Here is a 17,880-nt window from a genome sequence, read left to right on the forward strand (position 1 = left end):
CTGACTTAAAAAACAAATGTACTCCATTAAAAATCGTTCCTCAAAATAACTAGATTCGGCATTAAATAACATGAAAAAGGTTGATATGCCGTAAAACAAAAAACAACCAACCAACCTAAGAAAGAAGCTTTTTTCATGGAATCTACGTTAAGGTTTAGGCACAGATAAAGAGTGGGGGGAATTATTGATAGTGTTTTCAGATAGACGAGTGTTTCTCGTGAAAGTTTAGCGAGGAGGGGACTATAGTATGGAGCTCAGCCGAGCACTTGCCATGAAAATAACATCAAAACAGTGACAGACTCGCAACATCTCTTCTGTTAGAAAGAGGTTGCAAGGAAGAGAAAAGGGTATCCCCTACAAGGCTACGAAGTCTATTTTGAACTCTGTCAAGGCAGGATAAGTCCTTTCTACCAGCTCCTGCCCAGATGTGGCAACAGTATTCCATCCTTGGACGTACCTGTCCGTCCGATTTTTACTAACCTATAATCGCAAGTGCATTTGAAAAGCTTTATAATCGCACAAGAAGAAAGGCACAGCCTATGTAATCAACTTTTTTAAGACAGGGGCGCGTTCGAAAGGAATGTTTCTATTAAGAGCACAATTGAACCATATTACTTGGCTTATTATAAACAATAATTCCATAACAGTTGGTTCATTGATAAGAGAGAAGCGGGTTTGAAAGAAATGTTTCTGTTTAGAGCACAAATGAACTATGTTACTTGACTTTTGCATTTCAAATTTTATTTTAAGCCATTATTTACAGATAATTGGATAAAATCAGCATTAAACTCTCTGCAGTGCAATGTAGACTACAATGTATAGTCGCTGAGGAATGCGGTACATTGCGGATGTGGGGGTCCCTAATAGTGATGGGACGATTCCAATATTTTTCCCGATTCCGATGCAATTACCGATTTCGTACTAAATTTCCGATTCCGATACAATTACGGATTCCGATTCCGATTCTTTATAAATCTCTAAATATTTTACTATAGAGTTCTTATCTTCCTCGATTTATGTAAAAAAAAAAAAAAAAAAACACACATGTTAAATGTGCAGATATTTTTTTAAACTTTGTGGGGGATGATCTATAGATTTTAGCTTTACTGATATTTTAAAATCAATAAATATTTATTATTTCATCATTATTTATGCAATGGATGATTTTTATTTAAACAAAATAAAATAAAAAAGAAAATTAAAAGAATCGGTATGGGCATCGGAAAATAGGCACCAATTTTTCCGATTCTGGTACCGATTCCGATTCCACCAAATTTGTTGATTTTTCTGATTCCGATTAATCGTCACAGCATTAATATACTAATATATATATATATATATATATATATATATATATATATATATATATATATATATATATATATATATATACCCAAAAATTTGTTGAATTTGTCGAGTCCGATTCCGATTGATTGCCACAGCATTAGTCCCTAATTATAAAAGGCAATCAATCGATTTGATTAAAAAATGGACGATTTCGATGAAAATAAAAGTACGAGAGGCTGAACAGTTGTTGATTCTCATTTAATTCTGGACAATGTCAGGTCTCCCTGCTACTTGCCATATAAGATGGCGACGCATAGATAAAAATACACGTTTTAAAATAGATGGAATTGATATTCTAGAAAAAGTATTAGCGATAAAATATACTTCGTTTTTTTTTATTAACACTCGTCTTAATCGAAGATAAAATAGCAAAATTATACGTCACACAAAATGAAAGAAAAAATTTTTTTTTGCTTGATAGCAAACAAAAAATATGAACGTTTATTCATTTTTCTAAATGTTTAATATAGAAATAAGTGTGCACAGAAAACCTCTTAATAAAATAATATTTTAAAAATATACACGGCGATACACAGATATAAAAAAAAACACTCTTATCCGTATTTAAAATAAATATAACTGCAAATGAACTAAAAAAAATATAAGCAATAAAGTATATAAAATATTTCATTGACACTTATTTCAATCGATGATAAAATAGCAAAATTATAAAAAACGTTTGAAAAAAAAAATGAAAAAAAAATGTTTTTTCCGTTTTATACCAAAGAAAAAGTATGAATATTTAAAAAAATAATTTGTGATTTCTTTGTATATTTATGCTGTTTCCGCGAAGGTTTTTTTTTAAATATAGCAATACACCTAACACTTCTTTAAATATAATATTTAAAAATACACAGTATAAACGTTTTTATTTAATTGAATATATTATTTCACTTAATAACACCCCAGACCTACACATGCACACGCACACTTATATATATATATATATATATATATATATATATATATATATATATATATATATATATATATATATATAAATATATATATAAATATATATATATATATATATATTTATATATATATATAATGATTAAAATGGATAAAATCTTTATGATGATATGAAATTTAAAATGGAGGTGGAGAGACCTAGATGCTCGACGTTTCGCCCGTCTTATGCGGTCTTTCTCAAGAATGAATGGTCAATATATACTAATAGGAGGGCGTCTTTATGTAAATAAAACATTTATATACATATTTACAATTTATGATGGTTGGAAACAATCTATACATCTATAAAAGTGTAAATGTCTGTGTGTGTATCTGTTTGTGTTTGTACATTTTTTCACCAAATAACTCTGTCAAGTGTTGGTCTACAGACTCGAAATTTGATATACGGAGCATTGGGAAAATCTTTTTAATTTCGGCCAGAAATCTCGCTGTTAAAGGGTCAAAGTTCAACGATTTAACATTTGAGAACTTCTCCGCCAATTTTGAGTCTAAACGCTTGAAATTTTAGATATAGGTTACTTGGACATGAATCTAATTTAATAATTTGATTTGAGTCCAAAACAATAAATGTTAAGGGGTCATAATTGGGGTCAAATTAAAAAAAAAATTGACCTCTGCGGTCCCAACGAAATTATTCAGCCAATTCTTGGTCTAAACATCTGTAATTTTACATTAAGTATATTTAGAGATAGGGTAAGCTTTTTAATCGATTTTTGGCCGAAAAGTTGGCTTCAAAGGCGTCAAAGTTCAAAAGATCTGTAGCTAATTATTTAGCTATTTTTGGGTCTAAATATTTTAATTCTACATAAAGGGTATTCAGACATGCAGCAAGCTATTTAATCAGTTTTTTGTTAAGAGGTCAGAGTTGAAAGACTTTACCTTTGCAGACTCTATCAAATTCCACCACCAATTTTGAATCTTAACACTTGAAATTTTAGATGTAGGTTAATTGGACATGGGTCAAATATTTCAATTTGATTTAAGTCCAAAACAATAAATGTTATGGTTTCAAAATTGGGGTCAAAGTTAAACAGAAATTAATCCAAAGGCAGAAATCCATGGAATAATTCACAAAAAAGTGTACAAGGGAAAAAGGGGGAAAATTCCAATAATATTAATAAAAGAAAAATAAGATATGCGTTTCACTCTACTGCCGCTACATAAATATGATATATATATATATGATAGATATTTATTTTGGACCATCTTCCAATTACGGGATTTCCTTGGATTTTACTTGTGCAAATGAAAATTCAATTAACTTTCTTGCAGTTATATATTTGGATTTTACCGTCACTAGATTATTTATCTTCCATCAGACTATCCATTCACGTGTAATCACCTTTTTCTTCACCATATTCCCTCTGCTTCACTCTTTTGTTATCAAGTAAGATCTTTGACTTACTTGTTGTTTCATCAAATACTTTTGCATGCAAAATCCGATCCTGCATTTTGCTAATTCCTACCCTCTGATGAGAAGGAAAGTATTTCTTCGAAACTCGCGGATTAAGGACTATCCACTTGTCAAGTGTTTCCTTTTCAGATTAAATGTATTTTTAACTCTTTTTCAAAGTGTTTTTTAACATGTTTTATTAACTGTTTGCTCGTATTATAATCTCTATCTCCTATTTGGTTTTATCGAGCTTTTACATCTGGCTGTGATAACTTTATAAATATTAATTTTTTAATATTTATATTATACTTTAATTTTACCATCTTTGATCATTTTGGTAATTTTAATTGTAATTTTTATTATATATATATATATATATATATATATATATATATATATATATATATATATATATATATATTGACCCTTTGTTTAGAAGCTAATGTATTTTCAATATGACAGAACAGAACATATATAACAGAATAACAGTATAGTTACATTCCAAGAACAAAATATATATTTTTCATGCAAAACAACTCCTCCAGCATATTAAATTTTTTGCACATTGTTACAAATCCGTCCGTGATTCAGAAAGTAACCGTTATTATTGCGTTATTATTGCGTAAATACCGTCTCTTCTCGTGCATATATTCGTTCGAAAAATTAGAAATTATTTGTTTATAATATAGAAAGAAAATGCATGACAATATTATGTCGCAAGAAGAAAAACGTTCATAGACAGACCCAACATCGTGTGTTTGTTTCGGCAGCCATCTTTGTTTATATAGTAAAGCTAAACATGTTTTATATATATATATATATATATATATATATATATATATATATATATGTGTGTGTGTGTGTGTATGTATATGTGTGTGTGTATATATGTGTGCGCGCGTGTGTGTATATATATATGTGTGTGTATATATGTGTGTGTGTGTATATGTATATATATATATAAATATATATATAAACTAACATAATACTAAAAAAAAAAAAACACATTTAACTACATATAGGTATAAAATAGGTCAACTTACTAGATATCTACACTCCCTGCTAAAAAAAGCACACACAAAGGAAGGGTTCAACATAGCTCAACTGGGCCTTTGTTCTGTAAGTGCTTGCCCATTGGCTGATTAGGAAGAGGGCGGTGTAAACTAGGAAGCTGATTGGCTAACTAAAAATTCAATAGAATATGCGTATATAAAAACGCGAGACTACCACAACCCTTCGCATAAGCCTGACGAATCCTAGTATGGACGAAACACGGAATATTCTGTGTAGCTTAATTGTCATATATATTTTTCTAACTTACTACCTAGCTCTACCTATGTATTGAACACTGTTGAAGTAAATACTTAGTTAACGCATAAAATTATACTTTCGTATATTAATTTATGTAATATGTAATTTATGAAATAGAAAAGCGGCTTGCCTTTTTTCTGTTGTTCTTGGCTTTCGGGCAGGGATCAAAGTGTAGTATCTGTTCTTCAGATGCTGCACTTAAGATAATTTGTACCAGTCAATGGAGGGGAAACCCTCTATACTGGGAACCGCCTGGGTAATACCTAGGAGGTCCACCCTCCCAGGCCTTGCCACCGGGCTTTCCGGTGGGGCAAGTTTATTGCTTGCTGCCTGAGGCGTCCCGACCGGGGAATGCCGACGGGGTTACTCAGGCAATTTTTAAAATTGCAGGAGTGCCCCTCCTTTAGGGGAGCCTGCGGGGTTCCCACTTTCCGGCCTTGTGCCACATAATGCTGATGTGGGCAGCATTTAAATAAAAACCCTCTATACTGGGACAATTATTATTTTTGGTAACCAGAGTGACCCCTTTTAGGGGAGCTGGTTTTTACCTCACATTAAAAACGGCCTTGTGCCTAATTTGCTCAGTGGGGGAGCAAATAAATACCATCTGTTCCGGCAGATACTGCAAGCTATGACTAGCAAAGACTATATGTGGGGGTGACCCCACATATAAGACCTTGGTCAATGTAGGGGCAACCCTTCATACCAATTGTCACTATCCAACTCTCCTACTCCCCGGGGAGTTGGTCCCCATTTCCCCTTCCTTCCTCACATTAAAAATCGGCCTTGTGCCTAATTTGCTCGGTGGGGGAGCAAATAAATACCATCTGTTCCGACAGATACTGCAAGCAAAGACCAGATGTGGGGGCAACCCCACATGCCTGACATTTAACCAGCTCCCATTTCCCACCTCTCGGGAGCTGATCCCTTTTTCCCTTCCACCTCCCTTCACTCCTCACATCAAAAATCGGCCTTGTGCCTAATTTGTTCGGTGGGGGAGCAAATAAATACCTCTTGGCCTTCGGGCATGGATCAAAGTGTAGTATCTTTTCCGGCAGATACTGCAAGCAAAGACCATATGTGGGGAAAACTCCACATATAAGACCTTGGTCAATGTAGGGCCAACCCTTCATACCAATTGTCACTATCCAGCTCCCCTAGTCCCCGGGGAGTTGGTCCCCATTTCCCCTTCACTCCTCACATTAAAAATCGGCCTTGTGCCTAATTTGCTCGGTGGGGGAGGAAATAAATACCCTATTGTCCTTGGCCTTCGAGCCGGGATCAAAGTGTAGTATCTGTTCCGGTAGATACTGCAAGCAAAGACCATATGTGGGGGAAACCCCACATATAAGACCTTGGTCAATGTAGGGGCAACCTTTCATACCAATTGTCACTATCCAGCTCCTCTACTCCTCGGGGAGTTGGTCCCCATTTCCCCTTCACTCCTCACATTAAAAATCGGCCTAATGCCTAATTTGCTCGGTGGGGGAGGAAATAAATACCCTATTATCCTTGGCCTTCGAGCCGGGATCAAAGTGTAGTATCTGTTCCGACAGATGCTGCACTTAAGATAATTTGTACCAGTCAATGGAGGGGAAACCCTCTATACTGGGACAATTATTATTTTTGGTAACCAGAGTGCCCCCTTTTTGCCTACTTTAAGGGGAGCTGGTTTTTACCTCACATTAAAAACGGCCTTGTGCCTAATTTGCTCAGTGGGGGAGCAAATAAACACCATCTGTTCCGGTAGATACTGCAAGCAAAGACCATATGTGGGGGAAACCCCACATATAAGACCTTGGTCAATGTAGGGGCAACCCTTCATACCAATTGTCACTATCCAGCTCCTCTACTCCCCGGGGAGTTGGTCCCCATTTCCCCTTCACTCCTCACATTAAAAATCGGCCTAATGCCTAATTTGCTCGGTGGGGGAGCAAATAAATACCCTGTTGTTCTTGGCCTTCCGGCCGGGAGCAAAGTGTAGTATCTGTTCCGGCAGATGCTGCAAGCTATGACTAGCTATGACTAGCAAAGACCAGATGTGGGGGCAACCCCACATGTCTGACCATTAACCAGCTCCCATTTCCCACCTCTCGGGAGCTGGTCCCCTTTTTCCCTTCCCCCTCCCTTCACTCCTCACATTAAAAATCGGCATTGTGCCTAATTTGCTCGGTGGGGGAGCAAATAAATACCATCTGTTCTGCAGATGCTGCACTTAAGATAATGTTTACCAGTCAATAGAGGGAAAACCCTCTATACTGGGACAATTATTATTTTTGGTAACCAGAGTGCCCGCTTTTTCCTACTTTTAGGGGAGCTGGTTTTTTTCTTCACATTAAAAACGGCCAACGGCCTTGTGCCTAATATGCTTTGGTGGGGAAGCAAATAAGTATCGAGGAAATTCAATATATTCAATATTAGCTTGTAATCTTATATGTGCATACGCATAGTGATAATATTATTAGAAAACGTAGATAAAAACAATATTATTAACAAATTTTAAGTTAAAAGGTAAAGGGGAGATAATTCAAAGTGTGTTTTCTTAAAAATCTGTTGCGTAAATTAAATCTAATTTATTCATTATTTTAGAATCCGTTTTTTTTTTTTGCGAATTTCTCATTTATTTTCTTTTTCGTAGTTTAAAATCCTTTGAAGTACGTGATCACATCTGTTTACGGTTTTTTATTCAGCAATCTCAGTGAGATTTCATCAATTGAGCAACGTTCTAATTGTTTATTGTTTATTTAGTTTATGAAAACCAAGATGTCTGACCCCGTGAATCACACGTCCTAAGAGTTGTTGATGTTGATGGCTTTCTTTTCATAAAAAAAGAGACATAATCTTTCTTCATTTGTTTGGAAAGTAAAAAAAAAAAAAAAAAAATGCTGACATCCTCATTATTAATCATTCTGATATTGACAACATCATTTTATTGTTTTGATAAGGTATTCATATGAAAATATTAACTTCATATAAAAACAACGAAGTATGCAGTGTTTATGAAAACTATATTTTTCTGTCACGGAAGTGTCGACCTATTTTGGACTCTTCCATTCTCTCTGCCTCTCTCTGTCTCTCTTTCTCTTCCTCTAGCTCTCTCGCTTTATATATATATATATATATATATATATATATATATATATATATATATATATATATATATATATATCGTTTTGCAAAAAAGAAAAAAAAACCAAATGAATTTATAAAATTGTGATCAACGTTTCGTCCCTATTGCAGGAGCATCTTCAGGATATTAAAAAAGTGTGCATAGGTATTTAGATAACGTATTTTTAAAAGTATATATATATATATATATATATATATATATATATATATATATATATATATAGACATTGAACAATCCAACCTTCCTATGCACACACATTTATAGTTTCCTTCCCGATATGGGTATGATTCTAACACTGTTTCTTTTTCACTTACGTATGTTCTATGGTCGTTTTCTTTTTCCATTTTTCCTTTTAATATCCTGAAGATGTCCCCAGAAATAGGAACGAAGCGTTGATCACCACTTTATAAGTTCATTCGGGTTTTCTTTTTTTTTCAAACAACATAACATCAACCATCGCTGGCATTTTTATTTATTTTATTCATATATATATATATATGAGTAGGTAGTATATATATATATATATATATATATATATATATATATATATATATAAGAATAAGTAGTAGTTTGCTTGAGGCATTGTTGGTAAAGGAATATATGGAAGTTTTAAAAGCCAAAAACAATGCGAAGAAAGACCGGAACCATGAGAGTAAAGAAAAGAAAAACAAACAAGTAGACGGATGTGTTTGAGTAGAGTAATGTCTAACTGTTTATTCGTCTTTCATTCCTCACCTCAATGTATAATTATTTTATGACCAAGTTGCTGGTATGTCCGGTGTATATAAGGTCCGTTGGTGATATGGAACTTTGATCAATTTCGGGAGAGAAATTATATATATATATATATATATATATATATATATATATAACAAATAAATGACAAATGTTTATTTTCCAAATTTGCAAAATGTTGATCATCTTACAATTTATTCCTGTAAGTACGTTGGCATGCACAATTCTAAAACTAAAAGGTAATTGCAACATCTCTTCCAATTTTAGGCTTTTTTTAATCATGTCCTTATTCATTTTCTTTTGTTTTAGTGAAGTGATAGGCGTTAAAGTAGAATAGATGTGAATGTCAACGTATTTAAAGGAATTAATTGTAAGACGGTAAACATATTGAAATTTCGAATATAGACTTTTGTCATTTACTTGTTATATGCTCTGTAATTACTTTGAGCTTCATTGGTATAAATAAAAGATGAAATATAATTGAAAAACATATTTCCACAGATATATATATATATATATATACATGATGATTGCAACGTCTTGTCAGACGAGTTCCACTCCCTCAGACATTTAAAATCCATGAGCCGAAATGCCTGAGGGAGTATCTATACAAATATGATGTTACAGAGTCTTAGCTTTGTACGACAGCTAAGTCTCTCTCTCGGTTCAAAATGTTGAGATCCAGCAACAAGCAAGAGCAAGATAGCCAGCAACAAATGAAACTGCAGACCAGCTTAATGCGGGTAATGGTCTTCCGCTTTATGTATTTTTTAAATCAGAGATTTGCTTCTCCTAGAAAGGTTGCCTTCACCACGGCTTACGGGAGCCCTCTCCACCCCAATATATATACATACACACATACATACATACATACATACATACATACATACATACATACATACATACACACACATATGTATATATATATATATACATATATATATATTTAAATTGTTAAAAAGAAATATTCTATTAAATTATACATTTCTCTATTTTTCAACTTTTCTTATCTCTTTTGTGTGAGAACCAAAATGTAAAATAATAATGTAAGCTCCATAGGCGTCACAAACGTTTTCGGTTATACGTCGAATCCTCATCTATCTATCTATCTATCTATCTATCTATCTATCTATCTATCTATCTCTCTCTATATATATATCCATGTTTCAAGAGAGATACTTATTTAATAACCATCATGATTGATCAATAGTATTAACATTAATTTCTGAAAATTTACATGATCTCACACGCTTCAAATCTATCAGAAGTAAAGCGCAATGATAAAATTACTAGATTCGACATTACATAACCTTGAAAGGGTTGATATGCCGGAAAACAAAAACAACCAAGTTATAATATTATTATTTATTATTTGCTTATCTTTTTATTTTTTATTTTTTCTATTATTAATAAGTATAATTATTGGGTTATAATTTATTTATTATTTTTTCTTATACGTTAATTACCTATCATTTTTTGCTTATACGTTCAGTATAGATTCATGCTATTATGCCTATTGAAATTCATCTTATGTTTAATGGCTGAAAAGAAGTTTGTAGACTTACGTACATACATATATCGTATTTTCTTTTTAATTTATTCAATTTTCACCCCAAACAAGGCACATTGCCACTTTGAAGTAGAGGGCTACTATCGGGGGCATAAATTGCAGGGGTATTTTGAAGGGAGATGAGTAGCAAGATGCCTGTTCACATTACACTAAAACTTCTGCATGTCAGTATAGTTGGGAAAGCAGAACCCCATAAAGTAATTCCGTAGTCTAGCATTTCTGGGGAAGAAAATATTGGAGTAGAAGGCTTCCTTACAACTAGGGATCTCTACTGTGAAGGGGTGGGATTTAGGTGCTTGTCGGGTTTCTCGGGGTGTTCACATCAAGAGGGGTACAAGTGCTTTTAGTTCGTCAGAGCATTCACCACTAAAGTACTTGCAGAACAGGCAGAGAGATGCAACATTTTGTCGATGGGACAGAGGCTGCAACTTAGATGACAGTTCCGGACCTATCAGGTTGGCGACTCTCTTTTGAACCCTGTCAAGAAGTGAGAGACAAGTAGCAGATGCACCAGCCCAAATGTGACAACAGTACCCCATACATGGGCGAATGGAGCCCACCTTCTCCGCAGCAGCCTCCCCAATTCTCTCAATGTATCTATTCCAGTTTATATTCCCTGTAAACGCTAGGTCGAGCAGTTTAAAGGAAGTACTTTCGAGTAATGTGTTCTTGACCATTGCTATTGCTTGTAGAGAAGGTTTCTTGTAATAATTGAAGGAAACAAGCTTAGTCTTGGCAGCATTGAATGTGACCCTCTATTTTTGTCCCCATTTCACTACCGATTGGAGATCATCCTCTAGTGTTTCTGCTGTTTCCTTAGATATGTGTTCATTTGTTTTCCCCTCGTGCCTGTTATAGAGAGTGGTGTCATTAGCAAGTATACTCATCTCAGAATTAATTTTATCAGGGAGATCATTCATGAATATAAAGAATAATAAAGGTCAAAGGATAGACCCCTGAGGTACTCCTGTGTTACTATCATATTGTTTAGATGTACGACCGTCGAGGACAACCTGGATTTTTCTCTTATTTAAGAAAGATTTAATTACATTATGTATTCGTATCAATATACGTCCAAATGTTTCTTGTTATTTAAAAAAAACGCGAATGCTTTTCTGGTACTTGTGCAGTTTACGAACCGTGCTTTCTTTTTAGATACTATTTTCAGGTTAAATTCAATTTTTACAGAATCTTTTGTTCATTTAATTATTAGATAAAAGTACAAATTAGTTAACAAATACACCCTGCTCCATGTTAAGAATTACGTTCTAATTAATAACGCTATTATTTAATTTATTAAATACATTTCTTTTGTTTGTGATATAACGACTGTTTTTATATCTTAATTTTTTTTAGGAATTTTGGAGAGTTCTGACAATGAAACCAGCAAGATTCACTCGTGTTTCCAAGCGTCGATCGATCAGCGCAATGTCGAATTGGTTCCCTTACAACTCAGCACCCTCGTGAATGTTACGCACAAAGATGTCACCACAAGTAAGTAAAGCTCTCTATTTTTCACGATGAATAAGTGTAAAAAATCTATATTCTATAATATAAAGGCAAAAAATCTGTTTAAAAGTATGTATGTATGTTTGTATGTTTGCCTAAAACTTTCCACAGAGTCGAGGAATTTTCACAATATCGTTTTAGAGGCTCGACCTGTCTGACGGCAAATATCGAAACATTGGCTAAAAACATTAATTCCTTCACCCTCAACTTGACACTTTTTTACAGGGAGGGGAAGCAAAAAATCGTTCCTTCATGACAATTTAGCTAAACACGCATGCGCAAAAAACGTTCTTTCCTAGATTAGTTTGCACGCAAAAATAGAAAATTGACCTAACTTCGCTCACGCGATCATAGACCAGACGTAATATCACCTATTTACTATGCCTCCCCACGGGACAGAGTTAGACACAAGGGTCATTTTTTAACGTGGAGAAAAGGTACAAAAATAAAAATTGTCTGAGTCATGAAGGATTTCTCCTCCACCGAAAGAGAACATGAAATGGAAGTACAGCATATGAAGAACAGATACTACATATTTGATCTTGTCCCGAAGGCCAAGTAGTAAGTCATAGTAGCAGCGTCGTTATATTTAGATTGCACGTTCGAGCAGAGATATTAGATATGTATTTTTTTTCGATTTTTAAAAAAGTTTTAACAATTAAGCATGATTATTTATGCCATTTCTTTTTCGTCTGATTTTTCTTTATTTTGATCACGATCGCTGTTTTTTTGTTTTTGTATTTCCGATTAAAAAACGTTATAATATTAAAACATGGTTATTACGTTCGCTTATTCTTTATTTTCCGTTTTGTTTTAATTCCTCCTCCACACCTCACCACACCCGGGCAACGCTGTGTACCCCCGCTAGTTAATAATAAAACATTATTTATCCATGACAATGCCGATGAAGAAAATATTAGCTTTATGGGTATTTGTTTTTTTATTTTTAACTTTTAATTGAATATGCAAACATACTGTTAGCTTCCTTAATTCTTGACAGACTAAACATACCTACATTAAGCGTGCCGTCAGCTTTTCCTGGGTAAATATCCGAAGTAATTCACAACTGTATTGTAGTGAGGATTAAATCTTAAACCCCCAGAAGGTTTTAACTTTACAACTGACTTTTGCCAAGTACGTGGAGCATTCCTGAGAAGGAATGGTATAACAAGTGCGTTGCAGCCGGAGAAGATTACTTCGAAGGGGACTAGAGTTACATGTATACACTATTAATAAATGCACCCACACCAAAAACGTCTGGAAACTTATTTAAGAAACCTTCTCTAGCACTTGCTATGTTCCACATCGCTTAACTTCGATGAGCTAAATATTTAATACTGAATACTCGTTTCTGAAATTCAAAATTTTTAGGACGTGAGATTTTCAGTTTCTTATATTCGAGTGCAATCAATTTGTTATGAAAAATATATGAAAGTAATGTAAATAATCTGAAGTAATAGTCCTTCGCAATTAGTTCTGGTTAGTTATTGTAACTTTTCGCATTTAGTTCTGGTTAGTTATTGTAACTTCTCGTATTTAGTTATGATTAGTTATTGCAACTTTTCGCATTTAGTTCTGGTTAGTTATTGTAACTTTTCGCATTTAGTTCTGATGAGTTATTGTAACTTTTCGGATTTAGTTCTGGTTAGTTATTGCAACTTTTCGCATTTAGTTCATATTAGTTATTGTAACATTTCACATTTAGTACTGGTTAGTTATTGTAACTTTTCGCATTTAGTTCTGGTTAGTTATTGTAACTATTCGCATTTAGTTCTGGTTAGTTATTGTAACCTTTCGTATTTTGTTCTGGTTAGTTATTGTAACTTTTCGCATTTAGTTCTGGTTAGTTATTGTAACTTTTCGTATTTTGTTCTGATTAGTTATTGTAACTTTTCGCACACAGTTCTGATTAGTTATTGTAACTTTTCGCATTTAGTTCTGGTTAGTTATTGTAACTTTTTGTATTTTGTTCTGGTTAGTTATTGTAACTTTTCGCATTTAGTTCTGGTTAGTTATTGTAACTTTTCGTATTTTGTTCTGGTTAGTTATTGTAACTTTTCGCACATAGTTCTGATTAGTTATTGTAACTTTTCGAATTTAGTTCTGGTTAGTTATTGTAACTTTTCGTATTTTGTTCTGGTTAGTTATTGTAACTTTTCGCATTTAGTTCTGATTAGTTATTGTAACTTCTCGTATTTAGTTATGATTAGTTATTGTAACTTTTCGCATTTAGTTCTGGTTAGTTATTATAACTTTTCGCATTTAGTTCTGGTTAGTTATTGTAACTTTTCGCATTTAGTTCTGATGAGTTATTGTAACTTTTCGGATTTAGTTCTGGTTAGTTATTGTAACTTTTCGCATTTAGTTGTGTTTAATTATTGCAACTTTTCGCATTTAGTTCATATTAGTTATTGTAACTTTCACATTTAGTTCTGGTTAGTTATTGTAACTTTTTGCATTTAGTTCTGGTTAGTTATTGTAACTTTTCGCATTTAGTTCTGGTTAGTTATTGTAACTTTTCGTATTTTGTTCTGGTTAGTTATTGTAACTTTTCGCATGTAGTTCTGGTTAGTTATTGTAACTTTTCGTATTTTGTTCTGGTTAGTTATTGTAACTTTTCGCACATAGTTCTGATTAGTTATTGTAACTTTTCGCATTTAGTTCTGGTTAGTTATTGTAACTTTTTGTATTTTGTTCTGGTTAGTTATTGTAACTTTTCGCATTTAGTTCTGGTTAGTTATTGTAACTTTTCGTATTTTGTTCTGGTTAGTTGTAACTTTTCGCACATAGTTCTGATTAGTTATTGTAACTTTTCGCATTTAGTTCTGGTTAGTTATTGTAACTTTTCGTATTTTGTTCTGGTTAGTTATTGTAACTTTTCGCATTTAGTTCTGGTTAGTTTTTGTAACTTTTTGTATTTTGTTCTTGTTAGTTATTGTAACTTTTCGTATTTTGTTCTGATTAGTTATTGCAACTTTTCGCACGTAGTTCTGGTTAGTTATTGTAACTTTTCGTATTTTTTTCTTGTTAGTTATTGTAACTTTTCGTATTTTGTTCTGATTAGTTATTGTAACTTTTCGTATTTAGGATTGTTAGTTATTGTAACTTTTCGTATTTTGTTCTGGTTGGATATGGTAATTTTTCGTATTTTGTTCTTGTTAGTTATTGTAACTTTTCGCATTTAGTTCTGGTTAGTTATTGTAACTTTTCTTATTTTGTTCTGGTTAGTTATTGTAACTTTTCGTATTTAGTTCTCGTTAGTTATTGTAACTTTTCGCATTTAGTTCTGGTTAGTTATTGTAAATTTTCGTATTTTGTTCTGGTTAGTTATTGTAAGTTTTAATGTCATCATAAAACCAATAACGTTTACATAAACTGATGTGTGTCAATTTTATTATGGCATCTGAATAAACCGTTCAATATTGCCTATTATTCTGGCACTATCTTTAAGAATAGTAAGTGTTTGTTTGGGTAGAAATTCATGTAATGGTCTCCGTTCAGTCTTGGAAGACGATGGATGCTCTCTGATCGTGAGCTAGTAGTTGTGTTATCACAACTATGCATTTTCTGAGCCGATACTCTTTCATTCCAGTAATTAGGGCCAGAAACTGTCACGAGAAAGCTTACGTCAGTGCACCATCTGATCAAACTGAAGACAGCGAAACATGATTTAAACGCGGTATATATAATATCACAGAGAGATGAACGCCTCTGCTTTGCATAATTCCAGGTCACCTTTGAACAAGTCGGTGAACCTCTTAACCGCCTACATTTTGAAAGACAATGCATTTTAGAAAAGGTAATGCTATGTTGGAAAAAAAAATTAAATAAAAAAAACAAAACAAAACAAACAAACCGGTTAGACAGTACTCCTTGATTCCAGTAATTCGGATAAAAAACTGTCATGAAAATGCTTACGTTAGTGCACCATCTGGTCAAACTGAAGACAGCCAAACATAATTTAAAACAGGTAATAGTTTATATATAATAATACCCCAGAGAGATGAACGCCTCTGCCTTGCATGATTCCAGGTCACCTTTGGACAAGTCAGTGCATCTGTTAGCCCCCCTACATGATATTTTGAAAAACAATACATTTTAGAAAAGGTGATGCCCGGCTGAAAAACACAAAACAAAACAAACAAACCGGGTAGACGGAACTCGACTGTCATGTTCAGCAATCTTATAATGATGTTGTTACACTCTTCCTGTTTGTTATGAGCCATTCCGGAAGTAGTAAAGCTCAGAGAACTCTCATGAGAATCCAGATATGTTTGTTAAAACCCCCTGCTAAACTTAACTGAAACTTGTTGGATGGGTTCGATATAGAGTAAATTTTTTTTGTTCCAAATATGGTTGCTCCGCATAAAAGAACCGGGGAGTTCATTGATATTTCCATGCGTAGGATAGTTTTGGAGGAACCGAGTGTTACAAACATTAGCCTTGATAAACCGCTGAAAATGCTATTTTTAAAATCAAGAGTAACAACAACAACAACAACAACAACAACAACAACAACAACAACAACAAAAACAGAACCAAAAACAAAAGCAAAAAAACAAAATACAACAACAACAAAAAAAAAACAACCACAAAAAAACGTTTTTACAAAGTTTAGCGTGACAGGATGACAGACCTAGGGCATCTCATATAAAGATTCATGGACGCATCTCATTCCGTGAAAATTACTTAACGTTTTGCGCGCATTTGTCATTAACGTTTGTCGTTTACTCCGAGCGCAATTCTGAGCATCTCTGCTGCACGTGCGTTGAATTGAAGTAGATAGTTTTCTGTTATTAATGATTTGTGTTTCTATACTTGAATTTATACTTTTTTTTTTGTAAATGGGCGTTTTTTCTAATGAATTTGTTTTCTTCAGGATGAAGTAATGAACAAACTTCTATGCTTATTTTAGTTTTACTTCTTGTTTTTTTTTCTTTCGTCTTTTTCTTTTTTTTCCTGAAACTTTTCTTTTTGTTGTTTTTACTGTTTTTCTTTTTCTCTGCTTCTTTCTTCTTCTTCTTCTTCTTCTTCTTATTATTATTATTATTATTATTATTATTATTATTATTATTATTATCAGTCGTCGTTTTCTTTGTCTTTTTCATCTTCGTCTTGTTCTTCTTTTCTTTTTTATTTTCATCTTCTTCTTCGTCTTCTTCATCTTTTTCTTCTTTATCTTCTTCTTCTTCGTCTGTCTCTTCTTCTTCTTCTTTTTCATTGATTTCTTTCATTCTTCGCCGTCTCCATTTTCGTCAGCTCCTTCTTTTTATTCAACTTCTTTATCTTCATCTTCTTTTTCTGATTGTTTCTCTAGTTCTTCTTTGTCTTATTCATCTTCTTCATCCTCTTCTACATCTTCTTTATTTTACTTCTTCTACTTCTTTTTCTTTTTTCTCCTTTTTATTTTTTCTTCTTCGTCTTTTACTTCATCCTCTTCTTCTTCACATTTTTCTCACTCTACTTTTAATCGTTTGTTTTTCTATATTTCTTCCGGATTTTCCTTTTTTTTCTTCTTTTCTTTATTTCTTCTTCTTCTTCTTCTTCTTCTTCTTCTTCTTCTTCTTCTTCTTCTTCTGCTTATGCTACTGCTGCTGCTGCTGCTGCTTATGCTACTGCTGCTTCTGCTGCTTCTGCTGCTGACACATACCTTTCTATTGATAACAATGCCTCGTTCATGTCGAATCATCCTAAATTCAATCGGATCGTCAACGATAAAACACGCCGATATTCATTAATGTATTAAAAAATTTTAATACACCATTTATTTCTATATTTGTTTTTTTTGTGTGCAGGGCAGTTTCTTAATGAATTTGTTTTGGTCAAGATTAAACAATGCACAATTCTTGGCATGTTTCTTCTTGGCTTTCTTCTTTTCTCTTTTCTTTCTTTCTTCATCCTTTCTTATGTTTT

At 33.2% G+C, this 17,880-nt stretch overlaps 1 protein-coding gene across 2 annotated transcripts in view; it reads left to right on the plus strand.

Annotated features, from left to right (window-relative positions):
- Nucleotides 1–17,880, plus strand: part of LOC145259283 (glutamate receptor ionotropic, kainate 3-like) — a 510,406-nt gene that overhangs the window by 107,007 nt on the left and 385,519 nt on the right. For both annotated transcript variants that reach the window (XM_080117150.1, XM_080117149.1), the window contains exon 2: nt 11,815–11,952. In XM_080117150.1, coding sequence (XP_079973276.1) covers nt 11,815–11,952 — 138 coding nt within the window. The remainder of the gene's footprint in view (nt 1–11,814; nt 11,953–17,880) is intronic.

The sequence above is a fragment of the Euprymna scolopes genome, chromosome 34, assembly GCF_053919585.1.
Source record: "Euprymna scolopes isolate OS-2025 chromosome 34, ASM5391958v1, whole genome shotgun sequence".
Lineage (NCBI taxonomy): Eukaryota > Metazoa > Mollusca > Cephalopoda > Sepiida > Sepiolidae > Euprymna > Euprymna scolopes.